General features: G+C 41.6%; 2 protein-coding genes across 2 annotated transcripts in view; both read left to right on the forward strand.

The window, feature by feature from the left end:
- The first annotated feature begins 211 nt into the window (after positions 1-211).
- On the forward strand, positions 212-5029 carry LOC109525394 (A-kinase anchor protein SPHKAP-like). The gene is made up of 4 exons (XM_019885826.1): positions 212-537; positions 2629-2731; positions 3345-3455; positions 5006-5029. Exons 1-4 carry the CDS (start codon positions 503-505, stop codon positions 5027-5029), a joined length of 273 nt encoding a protein of 90 aa, XP_019741385.1. The 5' UTR covers positions 212-502.
- Positions 5030-22015: 16986 nt separating this feature from the next.
- The window catches only part of sphkap (SPHK1 interactor, AKAP domain containing), a 34817-nt gene continuing 31740 nt past the window's right edge, over positions 22016-25092 (forward strand). The window contains exons 1-2 of the mRNA XM_019886004.1: positions 22016-22344; positions 24436-24538. Coding sequence (XP_019741563.1) covers positions 22310-22344; positions 24436-24538 — 138 coding nt within the window. The 5' untranslated portion in view covers positions 22016-22309. The remainder of the gene's footprint in view (positions 22345-24435; positions 24539-25092) is intronic.

Raw genomic sequence — 25092 nt, forward strand, 5'->3', positions numbered from 1 at the left:
TCAAATGTTGGTGGTTCGAGGCAACCCACATTCATTGAATAAACAAGAGCGTACAAGTCATCTGCATAAGGTATCTAATTTATTGTTGCGAATCCTTCAACGTGACTCATCAAACTCATCACGGTCCGCTAGTCTTTGCAAACGATTCATTTAAAGGTCATCCATGACGCGGCTCGAGGTCTTTCAGCAACTCGCGTGCGCCAAGGTGCGCGCGCACGGTTGGAACCGTGACGCGTGCCCGAAGGCGCGTGTGCGTGGCTTTCTCGCGTGCGCACCTTAGCGCGATGGTAGAAGAACGTCACAAGTGCAGCTGACACCGCCGGGCTCGTTGTGTTAGACGAGGCGGTACGAAATTCACACTTTCACTTCTTGGACGCTCGGGGACGCGCATGTGGACAGGAGAGTGACCCGGGCACCGTCACGCTTTTGTGCTGTGCTTTTTGGACAACCTCTCGGAGGAAATTTTCTCACCCGTGGAGGACGGTTTGCCCGTTTGGACATCATGACAGACGCAAAGTGCCTTCTGAAAACACCATGGTAATGCAGATTGTTTTTCTTGGGCTCAAAAAAAAAAAAAAACCCTGCAAAAATGCAGACTGTCAACTGGCACGATTAACACAGTGCAGCATTTTGTCGCATTTATAGCTACAGTATTGTAATTAATGAGGCGACGGCACTTAATTGGCGTGTAAACTGGGGCGAAGTCTTTGAAAGCCCTTCCTTTGCGTGTTGTGTCTCGTATTATGATGCAAAGTGTTCAAAGCCAGCATCACCGGGGCACCTGACAAGATGTTCAATAACTGGTTTGCTGGCTGAAATCTTCCTTCTCTATTCTTTCGATTCCATATTAACCTCATTTTTCCATCTCTGTGTATGGAAAAAAATGCCTTATGCATGCATAGTGCACTGATTGTTTTGCCCATTTGAAAGGTATCTCTTTCAAAGGGACGAAACGAGTAGGCTGGCTGGTTCGGTTACAGAAATAAAATATCAGCCGTGTCACTAAGTTGTCTTCCTGTGATGAGAGAGAGAAAAAAAAACTGAGCACAAGGACTGACCTTGAAATAATTGTGTCTTCTCCACATTGACTAAATAAACTGACTTAACAGATACATTTAAAACTGACTCATTATAAACGATTGTAAGTGACATTTAATTAGTGAAAGGATCACTAGGACTATTTTCTTTGTTTACATCGCATTTGTCCACCTGTTACCACGCAAAGTTGGAAGGACGCAATTGAAACTGCCCCATTGGAAAAATCTGAAATTGACACACGCTCTCTCTTGGCTTCTTGAAAGACAAACATGGGAAATTAGGACAGCAGACAGAAGGAATTATTCGTTTCCAAAAACAGCTGAGAAAGAGAGAAAATAATACCAGCTATTCCTACAAGAATCTGCTCTGCGTAAAATATCAATGGCAGACAAGTCTTACTGTCTTTATGTCACATTCCTAGCAGCAGTCTCTGCAAAAGTCTGCACGCTTCTTGACAGGTGTTTTGTTGTGTGCCTCAGAGAAGGCACTTAATAGCCCATCAGATCCACTTATCTCCTGTACATCGTCTTGTCCCTGCACTTCCAGCTCAGTCGTTTTTTTTTCCCCCGACACCATAATTTGCCCTGGGGAATGTTCCCTGAGATCGAATAGATGGTTGGTGGTCCTCAGGCTTTTTAAGGGAAAAAGCTTACAATTAGCTTAGATATATGTGAGGTACAGAAAGACAACCGCACTCTTGTCCATTAGCACCCGTGCCCTATTTCTCTGTGAAATTGCTCCATGTGAGTGCAATTGCAAAGAAGCTTTGGTTGTTATGTTGTTTTAAAGCTGACATTCAACAGATAAAGCATTCCAAATGGATTTTTTTTTTTTTTACCCTACAAGAGCTACCCAGACATTCACATGCAGACCCACCATAGTTTCACGCCACCTCACCCTCCCCTGCCTCTTAAAGACACATGATAGCAGCGATTTTTTTTTTGTTTGGACTGTGTCTTAAAGAGTGTGTTTTAATCAGGTGAAGTTTGTTTTAATGGGTTTGAAGCATGCGGGATGGGTAAAAGGATTTAAAAAAAATAGGGGTTCAATGTAATTGGCAAATTACAAATGCAAAGTACTTTGGGTGGCTTGGTGATGAAGTGTTGCCTTCACAAGTGAAAACACAATGGAATGCTGTTTGGTTTTCAGTTCCTTGCACTCGCTTTTTAGATTTGGTGCTCATCATGGGCCAGTTACCTGTTACAAGGTCTAAAAAAACAAAACAAAACGCAAATACTTCCCATTCGTGGTTTGAGCTGTTTTCTTCTTCTTCTTATTTTTGAGTCATGAGCGCTGATTACATTGAAATCAGGATACATCATCTCATATGTTTTCTGGCACTTGGTTCATTAAAAATAACGTATCAACAATCATATCTTGTCCAATTTCTCAACGGAAGCGGCCCACATATGCCATTCCCGGTAACCTGCGTTCTGACAGTTAGTACTCTTAAAGTACTGTATATGACTCCAACTTGCATTTCTTGGCTTGAGAAGTGTGAGTTAGAACACAAGTGGCAGGCAGTTTACTGCTCAAGTCAACATTTTGACAAGAATTTGCTCTGACATTTTTTTTTTGGGGGTCTTACAGTAATTTCCAATCATCTGCCATGTTTGAAGACTCTGAATCTGTGGAGGTAGACGGAAGCAGCACAGAGAGCACAGTAGCCTCTACCATCAGCGCTTGTAAAAAGGTAAGAAAGAAAAAACAGTGTCATGGAGGAAAATAATCAATCCTCATCTCAGTGGGGCCCTTTCTTTGTCTGCTGCATGGATTCTTCTTGAAATGTGTATTCCAGTTTTGTGCCAGTTGGTCTGTTTGGGGGCTCCTTTCCATTGCATCCTTTGGGGGTAGCGCAATAAGCGCAACCGCCGGGCCTTCAGGTCAACTCAATAGATGTATCGTCTCCCTCTTCCAGGGAGAGAGGAGCACAGCCAGAATAGATCATTGGACTGGGGTGAAAGCTAAATTGAGTTTCCATTTCCAGTGTGTTTGGGTTCATTTGACCTTTCTCTGAACATTTTTGTGCAGTTACCATCACACTCACTGTGCATACTTGCCTGTAACTCACGAGCTGAACTGCCTTCCGCTTGAATGTCCTGATATCCGTCTCATTATTGGGCTGCAAGTTCTGATGAGCTGTGGCCAACACACATATATGTCTATAAGACAAGTGCAAATACAAACATTTCTAATTTGGAATGTGGAAAAAAAACACGTGTTACACATTTGAATGAAAACTATTCAAAATGGTCATTGTTGTCCACCTATGTGTTGTACATCAAAGGTGATCGATTTTGTGACAGGTTCTGTGCGGTAACGGTGTGCTGGACTCATCAGACTATTGGCTGAGGAATAACAAAGCTCTGTGCAGACTGGGCCTGCTGGACGACAACACAGAGACCAGCTGCACCATGGTGAGAAGCAGACTGTAAATGATGAAACATGTGCACCCTTTTTGGCAAACGGTTTGGGTTCGAGTGTGTGTATAACCCATCTATTTTTTGAAAAATGAGTTGAAGAACTCCCAAACTTTTGAAAATACTGTTTTTTGATCAATCTTGTGGTTTACTCAGTCCCATCATTAGTGATAAAGGGGCTGAAATGCTTGGCTGGTTTCTATTGCTGCTTGGCTTTGGCTGAAGAGAGAAAGTCAGCGACTGTCTTCAGAACGTGGCCGTGATGCCAATGATACAATCGTCTCCCGGTGCTTTTGGGCAGCAACTGAGGGTGTGATCGAGCATCTTCTAAGCAGGTCACAGGATGAATGCAGGGCTCTCAGCTATGCCCCATCAGTGGAGCTTTGACGGAGTTAGGAGCATATTCGAGCACAAATTTGAGTCATTTCCGTTTTTTCACTGCATGAAATTATCACTCGCTACTGCATGTACTCTTTGATTATTTATTGAAGCACACCGCAGGTAGAAAAACCTAAAAGCAGGCATGAATACATCAAAAATTAATGCACCTATCTTCGTGTATCACAATGTAAATAATAGACATGAATTCACTAACTCAATAGCTTCATCTTAACAATAATTTTATCAACCATAATATTATCAATCATGATTTTATCACATTTTAGTATAATGCATTATCGTTGTCATTATTATTTCTCGTAAAGTTTTAAAATGTAATACACATTATTTATAATATCATCAAGATTCATAGTCTAAACATCATGAGAAACCAGACAAGTGGAACCGAACAAAATGACTACAAATCCAGGAATCACAACCGGAAGTAAAACGCCGGCATGACTAACTCCAGCCGAAACACAAAATCGTCATTCAAACTTTTCCAATGCAGCCAGACAACCACGACGTGGCAACACTCCAACAAAACAGAACTGAACATGGACACCGCTCTTAACTTCCCCCGTCGCATTTCCGATCAGCAAGTAACGTTCAAGCGATGCAGCAAAGAGAAAGAAGCGCCACGGACGCAAAGCAAAGCAGGCAAACAACAAAGCAAGCAAGCATGATACAAACTCAAAAGATAATTCTACAGATCTGACAAAGGAAAACGTAGCTTACCCATTGGGGTTATGATGGCGACGAAGTGAGTGATTTCCTATCCATCCAAACTGCGATACCTTTTTTTTATTTAAAATTTTTTTTAATACGTCAAGTGAATGGTCACCTGTCAGTGGCAGCCCCGCCCCATTTTAAAGCCCCAGGTAAATTCAACATATACTGTACAGTGCAGCATAATGTAGAAGCCTGGCTAAGTCCATCGGCCATTACATAGATGTGGCAAATTCCACTCCAAGTCAGGTACAGTACCACTGAGCCGGATGGGAATTTCTGTTATACAGTACTTGAACTGGCTTTGGGCAGACCAACTAAGTCACACTTTTAACAAGAGTCAATTTTACTCATCGATAACAATATCATGTTTATAATATCAGTTAACTCAACCCAAAATGGCAGAAGCTTTTAATGTCCTCTTGGGCTGTGTCATCCAGGATGATGGAGTGCACCTCTATTGACCCCCCACCCACCCCCATTATTCTTCTATCATGTTTGATATTTCCTTGACAAAGAAATTGGGTTTCAGCTGCCTTTTTTTTAAAAATTGTAATTTGTGGCTGTAAAAACAGTCACAATTAAGTGACAATTGTCTTTGACAGTGTATCTGACTCAGAATGGTGTTTACAAATTAAAAGATGTCACATTATAAAAGTAGAAGTAGCATCATTGAAAAAAAAAACAACCACTTTTACTGAACAGCACGTTACTTTTATGACTGCACGAAAGACAATTTCTCAAAAATGTAAACTGCCGCTGGAGCATACAAACGCTATCAAACCATCTTTTTATTTATTTATTGACCAATTCAGAGAATTCACGTGCCTGCAAGCACATCGCACAATTGGCTCTTTGGATGTTCTATAAATATCTTTGTCATGACACAACGGCTCAGAATAGTGAGTGCATCCTTTGGTCTGTCTGACTTTTCTGCTTCCACGTGATGGCTTTTCTGATTTGCATACAATCATTTAAAAATAGTCTGACAATGACGAGACGTTCACTGTGAGCTCCACTTTACTGCTGATTCTCGCTTGTTTGGTTTCCTTTTTTAAAATCGCCAGCGCTCTCAGATGTTCTGGCTTTTCATCTCCACTGTAATTGTCCTTCCATCTTTTATTTCGAGAAAGTGTGCAATGGATTAGTTCTCGCCACTGAAAAGCCTTTGGATTAAGAAGCGTAGAGTGCCAAAAAAAAAAAAAGGGTGATGAGAGGAAGGACAGGATTAAGAGGGGGAAAAAGATAAATGGGAAAAATGTGTGTGTGTTCATATGTTCATACTGGCTGAACATAAATCACCACCAAAAGGCAATTAGCACTGTAATTATCCACAATTATTTATTTGTCTGTTGTCTGTTTGAGAATAGCATAAGAAGAGAAGAGTCACTGTTGCTATGCAACTCTTAAGTTTCTGGCAGTTTGGAGCCTTCATATCTTTTGCTGTTGTGTTTCCAACTCGGGTGCTGAAAACAAAAGCATCACGCCGAGCTTTTTTTTTTTTTTGCCAGAAACAAGGACACCTACAGCTACTAGTGTGGGCAGAAAGATTAGCACTTCAACACCTGTCAGTGGAACTCTCATTCACATCTGTTATCCGTGGCATTCGACATTCACCCTTTGGGAAGTCATATCCGGATAAATAACATGTCAGCCATCCATATTCTTTCTAAACGAAACGAAAAAAAAACACAGCAGCAGTGTGTCAGTCAAAAACTCGGAGTCAACGTCAAACAAAACAAACCGTGACATCTTGTAATCGCCATACTCCAATCTATGCCACTATCCGCATGCTCTACAATCTGCAGACCGAACCCGTGAGATTGATTTCGAGAGGATGTGCACTGCGGTGTATTGGCAAGCCCCCATCACTGTGCCCATCTTTAAAACCCGTCCTCCATGAATTGGCCGACTGAAAGATGAAATGCCCAAAACACTTTTGTGGCGATGAGTCGACTTCAAGCACTAAATATTCATTAGGAGTAGTGAAGTCGACCTATTGACTGGTTGACTAATCAATTCAAACCTTATCCACTCACAACGCACACACAAGCACAAAACCCTGCTGTCTCTACCTTTTCATTCTGAATAACTATTTTTTTCTATAATTTCTGTCACAGAAATGGAAAACTGAAAGTCACAGCAATTCTCGCTCGCGTTTTTTTTTTTTTTTTTTTTCTTATTGGCCTCGCTAATGGACCGAGGAGGGAAATTGTGCCTAACCACAGACACTGCAGAAAACTTTGACATTACTTTGTCTAGCCTCACTGACAGCTTGAAGTGATTGTGACGAACATTTCCTTTTTCCATTTTTATGCCGCACCTGCAGCCATTATGCAACCAAAAGAAGTGTGGCTTTGTTCTACTGTATTCTGCAAGGAAATAAGGCCATTTGCTTGTTATTGGCAACCACCAGAAGTTTGCTTCAGAAATATGGGTTTAGATTCATTTCACTTTCATTTCTTTGACATACAGCGAACACAGTTACACTTGATTAAGTTTTAATGTTGTACTTTGTCACAACGTCATGGTGCGGAGCATGCACCCGTTTACTACACGGCTTTGTTTGAGTTTGAGAACACTGCAGATTCAATATCTTCATTGTGCATGTTTTTGGGATGAGGGAGGAAGCCAGAGCAATCAGAGAAAAGCCACCAAAAAAAAAGGGGGAAAACATGCAAACTCCACACAGGAGCCGAGATTCAAACCCCAAACCTCGAGAGCTGGCAAAAGTACTCACACGCTGGACTGAAATAGAAATACATTGGAAAAAAAAAGTTGAATTACTGATTCATCTTCTATGAACAATTACAAGTAAAATGTACAGACTCTGAAACTACACAAGTAAAAAAATACAATTGAATTTTTAACGCAATTATGTACAATACTTGGATAATTTGGCACAGCGAAAGAAGACCTTTGCTTGCACACATGATAACTGTCCTCTTTTACTAAGTCGCATGGTGTTCAGGTAATAATGCTGGACACAGCTTTGCCACAAGCTACATTTTGGCAGGTTATTTGAGACTGAACTAACGGATCCTGCATGAGGAAAACAAAGCAATGTCACCAAAATGCTCAATTGCAAGATTACCTACAATGACAACAGCTGAAAGAAGAATCCAGTGTGGTTTTTTTTTTCCAGGCTGGGAAAGGACAATGCATTTTCCACAAACCATTCTTCTAAATTGACTACATCAAAACATATCTTAAATAAGGCTGTAGATGGGGAATAGCTTGCTTCTCCGATTCTGTTTCGTCATCATTATTGTTGCTGCCTGTCACCTTCTTCCATGTCACCGCACTCCCTTGTTTCCCCGTCTTATAAGTTCATGAGATCAAAAGAAAAGAGAAGAGCTCTAATGCGGTTCTGTTGTGGGGAAAAAAAGTGTAATGAAAAGGCTATCTATTGATTTTTTTCCGCAGATGTCAAATGTTGGTGGTTCGAGGCAACCCACATTCATTGAATAAACAAGAGCGTACAAGTCATCTGCATAAGGTATCTAATTTATTGTTGCGAATCCTTCAACGTGACTCATCAAACTCATCACGGTCCGCTAGTCTTTGCAAACGATTCATTTAAAGGTCATCCATGACGCGGCTCGAGGTCTTTCAGCAACTCGCGTGCGCCAAGGTGCGCGCGCACGGTTGGAAACGTGACGCGTGCCCGAAGGCGCGTGTGCGTGGCTTTCTCGCGTGCGCACCTTAGCGCGATGGTAGAAGAACGTCACAAGTGCAGCTGACACCGCCGGGCTCGTTGTGTTAGACGAGGCGGTACGAAATTCACACTTTCACTTCTTGGACGCTCGGGGACGCGCATGTGGACAGGAGAGTGACCCGGGCACCGTCACGCTTTTGTGCTGTGCTTTTTGGACAACCTCTCGGAGGAAATTTTCTCACCCGTGGAGGACGGTTTGCCCGTTTGGACATCATGACAGACGCAAAGTGCCTTCTGAAAACACCATGGAAATGCAGTTTTTTTTTTTGGGGCTAAAAAAAAAAAAAAACCCTGCAAAAATGCAGACTGTCAACTGGCACGATTAACACAGTGCAGCATTTTGTCGCATTTATAGCTACAGTATTGTAATTAATGAGGCGACGGCACTTAATTGGCGTGTAAACTGGGGCGAAGTCTTTGAAAGCCCTTCCTTTGCGTGTTGTGTCTCGTATTATGATGCAAAGTGTTCAAAGCCAGCATCACCGGGGCACCTGACAAGATGTTCAATAACTGGTTTGCTGGCTGAAATCTTCCTTCTCTATTCTTTCGATTCCATATTAACCTCATTTTTCCATCTCTGTGTATGGAAAAAAATGCCTTATGCATGCATAGTGCACTGATTGTTTTGCCCATTTGAAAGGTATCTCTTTCAAAGGGACGAAACGAGTAGGCTGGCTGGTTCGGTTACAGAAATAAAATATCAGCCGTGTCACTAAGTTGTCTTCCTGTGATGAGAGAGAGAAAAAAAAACTGAGCACAAGGACTGACCTTGAAATAATTGTGTCTTCTCCACATTGACTAAATAAACTGACTTAACAGATACATTTAAAACTGACTCATTATAAACGATTGTAAGTGACATTTAATTAGTGAAAGGATCACTAGGACTATTTTCTTTGTTTACATCGCATTTGTCCACCTGTTACCACGCAAAGTTGGAAGGACGCAATTGAAACTGCCCCATTGGAAAAATCTGAAATTGACACACGCTCTCTCTTGGCTTCTTGAAAGACAAACATGGGAAATTAGGACAGCAGACAGAAGGAATTATTCGTTTCCAAAAACAGCTGAGAAAGAGAGAAAATAATACCAGCTATTCCTACAAGAATCTGCTCTGCGTAAAATATCAATGGCAGACAAGTCTTACTGTCTTTATGTCACATTCCTAGCAGCAGTCTCTGCAAAAGTCTGCACGCTTCTTGACAGGTGTTTTGTTGTGTGCCTCAGAGAAGGCACTTAATAGCCCATCAGATCCACTTATCTCCTGTACATCGTCTTGTCCCTGCACTTCCAGCTCAGTCGTTTTTTTTTCCCCCGACACCATAATTTGCCCTGGGGAATGTTCCCTGAGATCGAATAGATGGTTGGTGGTCCTCAGGCTTTTTAAGGGAAAAAGCTTACAATTAGCTTAGATATATGTGAGGTACAGAAAGACAACCGCACTCTTGTCCATTAGCACCCGTGCCCTATTTCTCTGTGAAATTGCTCCATGTGAGTGCAATTGCAAAGAAGCTTTGGTTGTTATGTTGTTTTAAAGCTGACATTCAACAGATAAAGCATTCCAAATGGATTTTTTTTTTTTTTACTTTTATGACTGCACGAAAGACAATTTCTCAAAAATGTAAACTGCCGCTGGAGCATACAAACGCTATCAAACCATCTTTTTATTTATTTATTGACCAATTCAGAGAATTCACGTGCCTGCAAGCACATCGCACAATTGGCTCTTTGGATGTTCTATAAATATCTTTGTCATGACACAACGGCTCAGAATAGTGAGTGCATCCTTTGGTCTGTCTGACTTTTCTGCTTCCACGTGATGGCTTTTCTGATTTGCATACAATCATTTAAAAATAGTCTGACAATGACGAGACGTTCACTGTGAGCTCCACTTTACTGCTGATTCTCGCTTGTTTGGTTTCCTTTTTTAAAATCGCCAGCGCTCTCAGATGTTCTGGCTTTTCATCTCCACTGTAATTGTCCTTCCATCTTTTATTTCGAGAAAGTGTGCAATGGATTAGTTCTCGCCACTGAAAAGCCTTTGGATTAAGAAGCGTAGAGTGCCAAAAAAAAAAAAAGGGTGATGAGAGGAAGGACAGGATTAAGAGGGGGAAAAAGATAAATGGGAAAAATGTGTGTGTGTTCATATGTTCATACTGGCTGAACATAAATCACCACCAAAAGGCAATTAGCACTGTAATTATCCACAATTATTTATTTGTCTGTTGTCTGTTTGAGAATAGCATAAGAAGAGAAGAGTCACTGTTGCTATGCAACTCTTAAGTTTCTGGCAGTTTGGAGCCTTCATATCTTTTGCTGTTGTGTTTCCAACTCGGGTGCTGAAAACAAAAGCATCACGCCGAGCTTTTTTTTTTTTTTGCCAGAAACAAGGACACCTACAGCTACTAGTGTGGGCAGAAAGATTAGCACTTCAACACCTGTCAGTGGAACTCTCATTCACATCTGTTATCCGTGGCATTCGACATTCACCCTTTGGGAAGTCATATCCGGATAAATAACATGTCAGCCATCCATATTCTTTCTAAACGAAACGAAAAAAAAACACAGCAGCAGTGTGTCAGTCAAAAACTCGGAGTCAACGTCAAACAAAACAAACCGTGACATCTTGTAATCGCCATACTCCAATCTATGCCACTATCCGCATGCTCTACAATCTGCAGACCGAACCCGTGAGATTGATTTCGAGAGGATGTGCACTGCGGTGTATTGGCAAGCCCCCATCACTGTGCCCATCTTTAAAACCCGTCCTCCATGAATTGGCCGACTGAAAGATGAAATGCCCAAAACACTTTTGTGGCGATGAGTCGACTTCAAGCACTAAATATTCATTAGGAGTAGTGAAGTCGACCTATTGACTGGTTGACTAATCAATTCAAACCTTATCCACTCACAACGCACACACAAGCACAAAACCCTGCTGTCTCTACCTTTTCATTCTGAATAACTATTTTTTTCTATAATTTCTGTCACAGAAATGGAAAACTGAAAGTCACAGCAATTCTCGCTCGCGTTTCTTTTTTTTTTTTTTTTTTTCTTATTGGCCTCGCTAATGGACCGAGGAGGGAAATTGTGCCTAACCACAGACACTGCAGAAAACTTTGACATTACTTTGTCTAGCCTCACTGACAGCTTGAAGTGATTGTGACGAACATTTCCTTTTTCCATTTTTATGCCGCACCTGCAGCCATTATGCAACCAAAAGAAGTGTGGCTTTGTTCTACTGTATTCTGCAAGGAAATAAGGCCATTTGCTTGTTATTGGCAACCACCAGAAGTTTGCTTCAGAAATATGGGTTTAGATTCATTTCACTTTCATTTCTTTGACATACAGCGAACACAGTTACACTTGATTAAGTTTTAATGTTGTACTTTGTCACAACGTCATGGTGCGGAGCATGCACCCGTTTACTACACGGCTTTGTTTGAGTTTGAGAACACTGCAGATTCAATATCTTCATTGTGCATGTTTTTGGGATGAGGGAGGAAGCCAGAGCAATCAGAGAAAAGCCACCAAAAAAAAAGGGGGAAAACATGCAAACTCCACACAGGAGCCGAGATTCAAACCCCAAACCTCGAGAGCTGGCAAAAGTACTCACACGCTGGACTGAAATAGAAATACATTGGAAAAAAAAAGTTGAATTACTGATTCATCTTCTATGAACAATTACAAGTAAAATGTACAGACTCTGAAACTACACAAGTAAAAAAATACAATTGAATTTTTAACGCAATTATGTACAATACTTGGATAATTTGGCACAGCGAAAGAAGACCTTTGCTTGCACACATGATAACTGTCCTCTTTTACTAAGTCGCATGGTGTTCAGGTAATAATGCTGGACACAGCTTTGCCACAAGCTACATTTTGGCAGGTTATTTGAGACTGAACTAACGGATCCTGCATGAGGAAAACAAAGCAATGTCACCAAAATGCTCAATTGCAAGATTACCTACAATGACAACAGCTGAAAGAAGAATCCAGTGTGGTTTTTTTTTTCCAGGCTGGGAAAGGACAATGCATTTTCCACAAACCATTCTTCTAAATTGACTACATCAAAACATATCTTAAATAAGGCTGTAGATGGGGAATAGCTTGCTTCTCCGATTCTGTTTCGTCATCATTATTGTTGCTGCCTGTCACCTTCTTCCATGTCACCGCACTCCCTTGTTTCCCCGTCTTATAAGTTCATGAGATCAAAAGAAAAGAGAAGAGCTCTAATGCGGTTCTGTTGTGGGGAAAAAAAGTGTAATGAAAAGGCTATCTATTGATTTTTTTCCGCAGATGTCAAATGTTGGTGGTTCGAGGCAACCCACATTCATTGAATAAACAAGAGCGTACAAGTCATCTGCATAAGGTATCTAATTTATTGTTGCGAATCCTTCAACGTGACTCATCAAACTCATCACGGTCCGCTAGTCTTTGCAAACGATTCATTTAAAGGTCATCCATGACGCGGCTCGAGGTCTTTCAGCAACTCGCGTGCGCCAAGGTGCGCGCGCACGGTTGGAACCGTGACGCGTGCCCGAAGGCGCGTGTGCGTGGCTTTCTCGCGTGCGCACCTTAGCGCGATGGTAGAAGAACGTCACAAGTGCAGCTGACACCGCCGGGCTCGTTGTGTTAGACGAGGCGGTACGAAATTCACACTTTCACTTCTTGGACGCTCGGGGACGCGCATGTGGACAGGAGAGTGACCCGGGCACCGTCACGCTTTTGTGCTGTGCTTTTTGGACAACCTCTCGGAGGAAATTTTCTCACCCGTGGAGGACGGTTTGCCCGTTTGGACATCATGACAGACGCAAAGTGCCTTCTGAAAACACCATGGTAATGCAGATTGTTTTTCTTGGGCTCAAAAAAAAAAAAAAACCCTGCAAAAATGCAGACTGTCAACTGGCACGATTAACACAGTGCAGCATTTTGTCGCATTTATAGCTACAGTATTGTAATTAATGAGGCGACGGCACTTAATTGGCGTGTAAACTGGGGCGAAGTCTTTGAAAGCCCTTCCTTTGCGTGTTGTGTCTCGTATTATGATGCAAAGTGTTCAAAGCCAGCATCACCGGGGCACCTGACAAGATGTTCAATAACTGGTTTGCTGGCTGAAATCTTCCTTCTCTATTCTTTCGATTCCATATTAACCTCATTTTTCCATCTCTGTGTATGGAAAAAAATGCCTTATGCATGCATAGTGCACTGATTGTTTTGCCCATTTGAAAGGTATCTCTTTCAAAGGGACGAAACGAGTAGGCTGGCTGGTTCGGTTACAGAAATAAAATATCAGCCGTGTCACTAAGTTGTCTTCCTGTGATGAGAGAGAGAAAAAAAAACTGAGCACAAGGACTGACCTTGAAATAATTGTGTCTTCTCCACATTGACTAAATAAACTGACTTAACAGATACATTTAAAACTGACTCATTATAAACGATTGTAAGTGACATTTAATTAGTGAAAGGATCACTAGGACTATTTTCTTTGTTTACATCGCATTTGTCCACCTGTTACCACGCAAAGTTGGAAGGACGCAATTGAAACTGCCCCATTGGAAAAATCTGAAATTGACACACGCTCTCTCTTGGCTTCTTGAAAGACAAACATGGGAAATTAGGACAGCAGACAGAAGGAATTATTCGTTTCCAAAAACAGCTGAGAAAGAGAGAAAATAATACCAGCTATTCCTACAAGAATCTGCTCTGCGTAAAATATCAATGGCAGACAAGTCTTACTGTCTTTATGTCACATTCCTAGCAGCAGTCTCTGCAAAAGTCTGCACGCTTCTTGACAGGTGTTTTGTTGTGTGCCTCAGAGAAGGCACTTAATAGCCCATCAGATCCACTTATCTCCTGTACATCGTCTTGTCCCTGCACTTCCAGCTCAGTCGTTTTTTTTTCCCCCGACACCATAATTTGCCCTGGGGAATGTTCCCTGAGATCGAATAGATGGTTGGTGAATTAAAAGATGTCACATTATAAAAGTAGAAGTAGCATCATTGAAAAAAAAAACAACCACTTTTACTGAACAGCACGTTACTTTTATGACTGCACGAAAGACAATTTCTCAAAAATGTAAACTGCCGCTGGAGCATACAAACGCTATCAAACCATCTTTTTATTTATTTATTGACCAATTCAGAGAATTCACGTGCCTGCAAGCACATTCACATGCAGACCCACCATAGTTTCACGCCACCTCACCCTCCCCTGCCTCTTAAAGACACATGATAGCAGCGATTTTTTTTTTGTTTGGACTGTGTCTTAAAGAGTGTGTTTTAATCAGGTGAAGTTTGTTTTAATGGGTTTGAAGCATGCGGGATGGGTAAAAGGATTTAAAAAAAATAGGGGTTCAATGTAATTGGCAAATTACAAATGCAAAGTACTTTGGGTGGCTTGGTGATGAAGTGTTGCCTTCACAAGTGAAAACACAATGGAATGCTGTTTGGTTTTCAGTTCCTTGCACTCGCTTTTTAGATTTGGTGCTCATCATGGGCCAGTTACCTGTTACAAGGTCTAAAAAAACAAAACAAAACGCAAATACTTCCCATGTGCCAAAAAAAAAAAAGGGTGATGAGAGGAAGGACAGGATTAAGAGGGGGAAAAAGATAAATGGGAAAAATGTGTGTGTGTTCATATGTTCATACTGGCTGAACATAAATCACCACCAAAAGGCAATTAGCACTGTAATTATCCACAATTATTTATTTGTCTGTTGTCTGTTTGAGAATAGCATAAGAAGAGAAGAGTCACTGTTGCTATGCAACTCTTAAGTTTCTGGCAGTTTGGAGCCTTCATATCTTTTGCTGTTGTGTTTCCAACTCGGGTGCTGAAAACAAAAGCATCACGCCGAGCTTTTTTTTTTTTTTGCCAAAAGGCAATTAGCACTGTAATTATCCACAATTATTTATTTGTCTGTTGTCTGTTTGAGAATAGCATAAGAAGAGAAGAGTCACTGTTGCTATGCAACTCTTAAGTTTCTGGCAGTTTGGAGCCTTCATATCTTTTGCTGTTGTGTTTCCAACTCGGGTGCTGAAAACAAAAGCATCACGCCGAGCTTTTTTTTTTTTTTGCCAGAAACAAGGACACCTACAGCTACTAGTGTGGGCAGAAAGATTAGCACTTCAACACCTGTCAGTGGAACTCTCATTCACATCTGTTATCCGTGGCATTCGACATTCACCCTTTGGGAAGTCATATCCGGATAAATAACATGTCAGCCATCCATATTCTTTCTAAACGAAACGAAAAAAAAACACAGCAGCAGTGTGTCAGTCAAAAACTCGGAGTCAACGTCAAACAAAACAAACCGTGACATCTTGTAATCGCCATACTCCAATCTATGCCACTATCCGCATGCTCTACAATCTGCAGACCGAACCCGTGAGATTGATTTCGAGAGGATGTGCACTGCGGTGTATTGGCAAGCCCCCATCACTGTGCCCATCTTTAAAACCCGTCCTCCATGAATTGGCCGACTGAAAGATGAAATGCCCAAAACACTTTTGTGGCGATGAGTCGACTTCAAGCACTAAATATTCATTAGGAGTAGTGAAGTCGACCTATTGACTGGTTGACTAATCAATTCAAACCTTATCCACTCACAACGCACACACAAGCACAAAACCCTGCTGTCTCTACCTTTTCATTCTGAATAACTATTTTTTTCTATAATTTCTGTCACAGAAATGGAAAACTGAAAGTCACAGCAATTCTCGCTCGCGTTTCTTTTTTTTTTTTTTTTTTTCTTATTGGCCTCGCTAATGGACCGAGGAGGGAAATTGTGCCTAACCACAGACACTGCAGAAAACTTTGACATTACTTTGTCTAGCCTCACTGACAGCTTGAAGTGATTGTGACGAACATTTCCTTTTTCCATTTTTATGCCGCACCTGCAGCCATTATGCAACCAAAAGAAGTGTGGCTTTGTTCTACTGTATTCTGCAAGGAAATAAGGCCATTTGCTTGTTATTGGCAACCACCAGAAGTTTGCTTCAGAAATATGGGTTTAGATTCATTTCACTTTCATTTCTTTGACATACAGCGAACACAGTTACACTTGATTAAGTTTTAATGTTGTACTTTGTCACAACGTCATGGTGCGGAGCATGCACCCGTTTACTACACGGCTTTGTTTGAGTTTGAGAACACTGCAGATTCAATATCTTCATTGTGCATGTTTTTGGGATGAGGGAGGAAGCCAGAGCAATCAGAGAAAAGCCACCAAAAAAAAAGGGGGAAAACATGCAAACTCCACACAGGAGCCGAGATTCAAACCCCAAACCTCGAGAGCTGGCAAAAGTACTCACACGCTGGACTGAAATAGAAATACATTGGAAAAAAAAAGTTGAATTACTGATTCATCTTCTATGAACAATTACAAGTAAAATGTACAGACTCTGAAACTACACAAGTAAAAAAATACAATTGAATTTTTAACGCAATTATGTACAATACTTGGATAATTTGGCACAGCGAAAGAAGACCTTTGCTTGCACACATGATAACTGTCCTCTTTTACTAAGTCGCATGGTGTTCAGGTAATAATGCTGGACACAGCTTTGCCACAAGCTACATTTTGGCAGGTTATTTGAGACTGAACTAACGGATCCTGCATGAGGAAAACAAAGCAATGTCACCAAAATGCTCAATTGCAAGATTACCTACAATGACAACAGCTGAAAGAAGAATCCAGTGTGGTTTTTTTTTTCCAGGCTGGGAAAGGACAATGCATTTTCCACAAACCATTCTTCTAAATTGACTACATCAAAACATATCTTAAATAAGGCTGTAGATGGGGAATAGCTTGCTTCTCCGATTCTGTTTCGTCATCATTATTGTTGCTGCCTGTCACCTTCTTCCATGTCACCGCACTCCCTTGTTTCCCCGTCTTATAAGTTCATGAGATCAAAAGAAAAGAGAAGAGCTCTAATGCGGTTCTGTTGTGGGGAAAAAAAGTGTAATGAAAAGGCTATCTATTGATTTTTTTCCGCAGATGTCAAATGTTGGTGGTTCGAGGCAACCCACATTCATTGAATAAACAAGAGCGTACAAGTCATCTGCATAAGGTATCTAATTTATTGTTGCGAATCCTTCAACGTGACTCATCAAACTCATCACGGTCCGCTAGTCTTTGCAAACGATTCATTTAAAGGTCATCCATGACGCGGCTCGAGGTCTTTCAGCAACTCGCGTGCGCCAAGGTGCGCGCGCACGGTTGGAACCGTGACGCGTGCCCGAAGGCGCGTGTGCGTGGCTTTCTCGCGTGCGCACCTTAGCGCGATGGTAGAAGAACGTCACAAGTGCAGCTGACACCGCCGGGCTCGTTGTGTTAGACGAGGCGGTACGAAATTCACACTTTCACTTCTTGGACGCTCGGGGACGCGCATGTGGACAGGAGAGTGACCCGGGCACCGTCACGCTTTTGTGCTGTGCTTTTTGGACAACCTCTCGGAGGAAATTTTCTCACCCGTGGAGGACGGTTTGCCCGTTTGGACATCATGACAGACGCAAAGTGCCTTCTGAAAACACCATGGTAATGCAGATTGTTTTTCTTGGGCTCAAAAAAAAAAAAAAACCCTGCAAAAATGCAGACTGTCAACTGGCACGATTAACACAGTGCAGCATTTTGTCGCATTTATAGCTACAGTATTGTAATTAATGAGGCGACGGCACTTAATTGGCGTGTAAACTGGGGCGAAGTCTTTGAAAGCCCTTCCTTTGCGTGTTGTGTCTCGTATTATGATGCAAAGTGTTCAAAGCCAGCATCACCGGGGCACCTGACAAGATGTTCAATAACTGGTTTGCTGGCTGAAATCTTCCTTCTCTATTCTTTCGATTCCATATTAACCTCATTTTTCCATCTCTGTGTATGGAAAAAAATGCCTTATGCATGCATAGTGCACTGATTGTTTTGCCCATTTGAAAGGTATCTCTTTCAAAGGGACGAAACGAGTAGGCTGGCTGGTTCGGTTACAGAAATAAAATATCAGCCGTGTCACTAAGTTGTCTTCCTGTGATGAGAGAGAGAAAAAAAAACTGAGCACAAGGACTGACCTTGAAATAATTGTGTCTTCTCCACATTGACTAAATAAACTGACTTAACAGATACATTTAAAACTGACTCATTATAAACGATTGTAAGTGACATTTAATTAGTGAAAGGATCACTAGGACTATTTTCTTTGTTTACATCGCATTTGTCCACCTGTTACCACGCAAAGTTGGAAGGACGCAATTGAAACTGCCCCATTGGAAAAATCTGAAATTGACACACGCTCTCTCTTGGCTTCTTGAAAGACAAACATGGGAAATTAGGACAGCAGACAGAAGGAATTATTCGTTTCCAAAAACAGCTGAGAAAGAGAGAAAATAATACCAGCTATTCCTACAAGAATCTGCTCTGCGTAAAATATCAATGGCAGACAAGTCTTACTGTCTTTATGTCACATTCCTAGCAGCAGTCTCTGCAAAAGTCTGCACGCTTCTTGACAGGTGTTTTGTTGTGTGCCTCAGAGAAGGCACTTAATAGCCCATCAGATCCACTTATCTCCTGTACATCGTCTTGTCCCTGCACTTCCAGCTCAGTCGTTTTTTTTTCCCCCGACACCATAATTTGCCCTGGGGAATGTTCCCTGAGATCGAATAGATGGTTGGTGGTCCTCAGGCTTTTTAAGGGAAAAAGCTTACAATTAGCTTAGATATATGTGAGGTACAGAAAGACAACCGCACTCTTGTCCATTAGCACCCGTGCCCTATTTCTCTGTGAAATTGCTCCATGTGAGTGCAATTGCAAAGAAGCTTTGGTTGTTATGTTGTTTTAAAGCTGACATTCAACAGATAAAGCATTCCAAATGGATTTTTTTTTTTTTTACCCTACAAGAGCTACCCAGACATTCACATGCAGACCCACCATAGTTTCACGCCACCTCACCCTCCCCTGCCTCTTAAAGACACATGATAGCAGCGATTTTTTTTTTGTTTGGACTGTGTCTTAAAGAGTGTGTTTTAATCAGGTGAAGTTTGTTTTAATGGGTTTGAAGCATGCGGGATGGGTAAAAGGATTTAAAAAAAATAGGGGTTCAATGTAATTGGCAAATTACAAATGCAAAGTACTTTGGGTGGCTTGGTGATGAAGTGTTGCCTTCACAAGTGAAAACACAATGGAATGCTGTTTGGTTTTCAGTTCCTTGCACTCGCTTTTTAGATTTGGTGCTCATCATGGGCCAGTTACCTGTTACAAGGTCTAAAAAAACAAAACAAAACGCAAATACTTCCCATTCGTGGTTTGAGCTGTTTTCTTCTTCTTCTTATTTTTGAGTCATGAGCGCTGATTACATTGAAATCAGGATACATCATCTCATATGTTTTCTGGCACTTGGTTCATTAAAAATAACGTATCAACAATCATATCTTGTCCAATTTCTCAACGGAAGCGGCCCACATATGCCATTCCCGGTAACCTGCGTTCTGACAGTTAGTACTCTTAAAGTACTGTATATGACTCCAACTTGCATTTCTTGGCTTGAGAAGTGTGAGTTAGAACACAAGTGGCAGGCAGTTTACTGCTCAAGTCAACATTTTGACAAGAATTTGCTCTGACATTTTTTTTTTGAGCTACTAGTGTGGGCAGAAAGATTAGCACTTCAACACCTGTCAGTGGAACTCTCATTCACATCTGTTATCCGTGGCATTCGACATTCACCCTTTGGGAAGTCATATCCGGATAAATAACATGTCAGCCATCCATATTCTTTCTAAACGAAACGAAAAAAAAACACAGCAGCAGTGTGTCAGTCAAAAACTCGGAGTCAACGTCAAACAAAACAAACCGTGACATCTTGTAATCGCCATACTCCAATCTATGCCACTATCCGCATGCTCTACAATCTGCAGACCGAACCCGTGAGATTGATTTCGAGAGGATGTGCACTGCGGTGTATTGGCAAGCCCCCATCACTGTGCCCATCTTTAAAACCCGTCCTCCATGAATTGGCCGACTGAAAGATGAAATGCCCAAAACACTTTTGTGGCGATGAGTCGACTTCAAGCACTAAATATTCATTAGGAGTAGTGAAGTCGACCTATTGACTGGTTGACTAATCAATTCAAACCTTATCCACTCACAACGCACACACAAGCACAAAACCCTGCTGTCTCTACCTTTTCATTCTGAATAACTATTTTTTTCTATAATTTCTGTCACAGAAATGGAAAACTGAAAGTCACAGCAATTCTCGCTCGCGTTTCTTTTTTTTTTTTTTTTTTCTTATTGGCCTCGCTAATGGACCGAGGAGGGAAATTGTGCCTAACCACAGACACTGCAGAAAACTTTGACATTACTTTGTCTAGCCTCACTGACAGCTTGAAGTGATTGTGACGAACATTTCCTTTTTCCATTTTTATGCCGCACCTGCAGCCATTATGCAACCAAAAGAAGTGTGGCTTTGTTCTACTGTATTCTGCAAGGAAATAAGGCCATTTGCTTGTTATTGGCAACCACCAGAAGTTTGCTTCAGAAATATGGGTTTAGATTCATTTCACTTTCATTTCTTTGACATACAGCGAACACAGTTACACTTGATTAAGTTTTAATGTTGTACTTTGTCACAACGTCATGGTGCGGAGCATGCACCCGTTTACTACACGGCTTTGTTTGAGTTTGAGAACACTGCAGATTCAATATCTTCATTGTGCATGTTTTTGGGATGAGGGAGGAAGCCAGAGCAATCAGAGAAAAGCCACCAAAAAAAAAGGGGGAAAACATGCAAACTCCACACAGGAGCCGAGATTCAAACCCCAAACCTCGAGAGCTGGCAAAAGTACTCACACGCTGGACTGAAATAGAAATACATTGGAAAAAAAAAGTTGAATTACTGATTCATCTTCTATGAACAATTACAAGTAAAATGTACAGACTCTGAAACTACACAAGTAAAAAAATACAATTGAATTTTTAACGCAATTATGTACAATACTTGGATAATTTGGCACAGCGAAAGAAGACCTTTGCTTGCACACATGATAACTGTCCTCTTTTACTAAGTCGCATGGTGTTCAGGTAATAATGCTGGACACAGCTTTGCCACAAGCTACATTTTGGCAGGTTATTTGAGACTGAACTAACGGATCCTGCATGAGGAAAACAAAGCAATGTCACCAAAATGCTCAATTGCAAGATTACCTACAATGACAACAGCTGAAAGAAGAATCCAGTGTGGTTTTTTTTTTCCAGGCTGGGAAAGGACAATGCATTTTCCACAAACCATTCTTCTAAATTGACTACATCAAAACATATCTTAAATAAGGCTGTAGATGGGGAATAGCTTGCTTCTCCGATTCTGTTTCGTCATCATTATTGTTGCTGCCTGTCACCTTCTTCCATGTCACCGCACTCCCTTGTTTCCCCGTCTTATAAGTTCATGAGATCAAAAGAAAAGAGAAGAGCTCTAATGCGGTTCTGTTGTGGGGAAAAAAAGTGTAATGAAAAGGCTATCTATTGATTTTTTTCCGCAGATGTCAAATGTTGGTGGTTCGAGGCAACCCACATTCATTGAATAAACAAGAGCGTACAAGTCATCTGCATAAGGTATCTAATTTATTGTTGCGAATCCTTCAACGTGACTCATCAAACTCATCACGGTCCGCTAGTCTTTGCAAACGATTCATTTAAAGGTCATCCATGACGCGGCTCGAGGTCTTTCAGCAACTCGCGTGCGCCAAGGTGCGCGCGCACGGTTGGAACCGTGACGCGTGCCCGAAGGCGCGTGTGCGTGGCTTTCTCGCGTGCGCACCTTAGCGCGATGGTAGAAGAACGTCACAAGTGCAGCTGACACCGCCGGGCTCGTTGTGTTAGACGAGGCGGTACGAAATTCACACTTTCACTTCTTGGACGCTCGGGGACGCGCATGTGGACAGGAGAGTGACCCGGGCACCGTCACGCTTTTGTGCTGTGCTTTTTGGACAACCTCTCGGAGGAAATTTTCTCACCCGTGGAGGACGGTTTGCCCGTTTGGACATCATGACAGACGCAAAGTGCCTTCTGAAAACACCATGGTAATGCAGATTGTTTTTCTTGGGCTCAAAAAAAAAAAAAAACCCTGCAAAAATGCAGACTGTCAACTGGCACGATTAACACAGTGCAGCATTTTGTCGCATTTATAGCTACAGTATTGTAATTAATGAGGCGACGGCACTTAATTGGCGTGTAAACTGGGGCGAAGTCTTTGAAAGCCCTTCCTTTGCGTGTTGTGTCTCGTATTATGATGCAAAGTGTTCAAAGCCAGCATCACCGGGGCACCTGACAAGATGTTCAATAACTGGTTTGCTGGCTGAAATCTTCCTTCTCTATTCTTTCGATTCCATATTAACCTCATTTTTCCATCTCTGTGTATGGAAAAAAATGCCTTATGCATGCATAGTGCACTGATTGTTTTGCCCATTTGAAAGGTATCTCTTTCAAAGGGACGAAACGAGTAGGCTGGCTGGTTCGGTTACAGAAATAAAATATCAGCCGTGTCACTAAGTTGTCTTCCTGTGATGAGAGAGAGAAAAAAAAACTGAGCACAAGGACTGACCTTGAAATAATTGTGTCTTCTCCACATTGACTAAATAAACTGACTTAACAGATACATTTAAAACTGACTCATTATAAACGATTGTAAGTGACATTTAATTAGTGAAAGGATCACTAGGACTATTTTCTTTGTTTACATCGCATTTGTCCACCTGTTACCACGCAAAGTTGGAAGGACGCAATTGAAACTGCCCCATTGGAAAAATCTGAAATTGACACACGCTCTCTCTTGGCTTCTTGAAAGACAAACATGGGAAATTAGGACAGCAGACAGAAGGAATTATTCGTTTCCAAAAACAGCTGAGAAAGAGAGAAAATAATACCAGCTATTCCTACAAGAATCTGCTCTGCGTAAAATATCAATGGCAGACAAGTCTTACTGTCTTTATGTCACATTCCTAGCAGCAGTCTCTGCAAAAGTCTGCACGCTTCTTGACAGGTGTTTTGTTGTGTGCCTCAGAGAAGGCACTTAATAGCCCATCAGATCCACTTATCTCCTGTACATCGTCTTGTCCCTGCACTTCCAGCTCAGTCGTTTTTTTTTCCCCCGACACCATAATTTGCCCTGGGGAATGTTCCCTGAGATCGAATAGATGGTTGGTGGTCCTCAGGCTTTTTAAGGGAAAAAGCTTACAATTAGCTTAGATATATGTGAGGTACAGAAAGACAACCGCACTCTTGTCCATTAGCACCCGTGCCCTATTTCTCTGTGAAATTGCTCCATGTGAGTGCAATTGCAAAGAAGCTTTGGTTGTTATGTTGTTTTAAAGCTGACATTCAACAGATAAAGCATTCCAAATGGATTTTTTTTTTTTTTACCCTACAAGAGCTACCCAGACATTCACATGCAGACCCACCATAGTTTCACGCCACCTCACCCTCCCCTGCCTCTTAAAGACACATGATAGCAGCGATTTTTTTTTTGTTTGGACTGTGTCTTAAAGAGTGTGTTTTAATCAGGTGAAGTTTGTTTTAATGGGTTTGAAGCATGCGGGATGGGTAAAAGGATTTAAAAAAAATAGGGGTTCAATGTAATTGGCAAATTACAAATGCAAAGTACTTTGGGTGGCTTGGTGATGAAGTGTTGCCTTCACAAGTGAAAACACAATGGAATGCTGTTTGGTTTTCAGTTCCTTGCACTCGCTTTTTAGATTTGGTGCTCATCATGGGCCAGTTACCTGTTACAAGGTCTAAAAAAACAAAACAAAACGCAAATACTTCCCATTCGTGGTTTGAGCTGTTTTCTTCTTCTTCTTATTTTTGAGTCATGAGCGCTGATTACATTGAAATCAGGATACATCATCTCATATGTTTTCTGGCACTTGGTTCATTAAAAATAACGTATCAACAATCATATCTTGTCCAATTTCTCAACGGAAGCGGCCCACATATGCCATTCCCGGTAACCTGCGTTCTGACAGTTAGTACTCTTAAAGTACTGTATATGACTCCAACTTGCATTTCTTGGCTTGAGAAGTGTGAGTTAGAACACAAGTGGCAGGCAGTTTACTGCTCAAGTCAACATTTTGACAAGAATTTGCTCTGACATTTTTTTTTTGGGGGTCTTACAGTAATTTCCAATCATCTGCCATGTTTGAAGACTCTGAATCTGTGGAGGTAGACGGAAGCAGCACAGAGAGCACAGTAGCCTCTACCATCAGCGCTTGTAAAAAGGTAAGAAAGAAAAAACAGTGTCATGGAGGAAAATAATCAATCCTCATCTCAGTGGGGCCCTTTCTTTGTCTGCTGCATGGATTCTTCTTGAAATGTGTATTCCAGTTTTGTGCCAGTTGGTCTGTTTGGGGGCTCCTTTCCATTGCATCCTTTGGGGGTAGCGCAATAAGCGCAACCGCCGGGCCTTCAGGTCAACTCAATAGATGTATCGTCTCCCTCTTCCAGGGAGAGAGGAGCACAGCCAGAATAGATCATTGGACTGGGGTGAAAGCTAAATTGAGTTTCCATTTCCAGTGTGTTTGGGTTCATTTGACCTTTCTCTGAACATTTTTGTGCAGTTACCATCACACTCACTGTGCATACTTGCCTGTAACTCACGAGCTGAACTGCCTTCCGCTTGAATGTCCTGATATCCGTCTCATTATTGGGCTGCAAGTTCTGATGAGCTGTGGCCAACACACATATATGTCTATAAGACAAGTGCAAATACAAACATTTCTAATTTGGAATGTGGAAAAAAAACACGTGTTACACATTTGAATGAAAACTATTCA

The sequence above is a fragment of the Hippocampus comes genome, unplaced genomic scaffold (assembly GCF_001891065.2).
Source record: "Hippocampus comes isolate QL1 unplaced genomic scaffold, H_comes_QL1_v1.1 scaffold29, whole genome shotgun sequence".
NCBI lineage: Eukaryota > Metazoa > Chordata > Actinopteri > Syngnathiformes > Syngnathidae > Hippocampus > Hippocampus comes.

Excerpts from the sequence above, each read along its gene's own strand:
- LOC109525394 (XM_019885826.1), top strand. The coding sequence starts at position 503 with ATGACAGACGCAAAGTGCCTTCTGAAAACACCATG. Across the intron at positions 2,732-3,344 it reads CCATCAGCGCTTGTAAAAAG|GTTCTGTGCGGTAACGGTGT; the intron begins GTAAGAAAGAAA and ends ATTTTGTGACAG. Across the intron at positions 3,456-5,005 it reads CAGAGACCAGCTGCACCATG|GATGATGGAGTGCACCTCTA; the intron begins GTGAGAAGCAGA and ends TGTGTCATCCAG.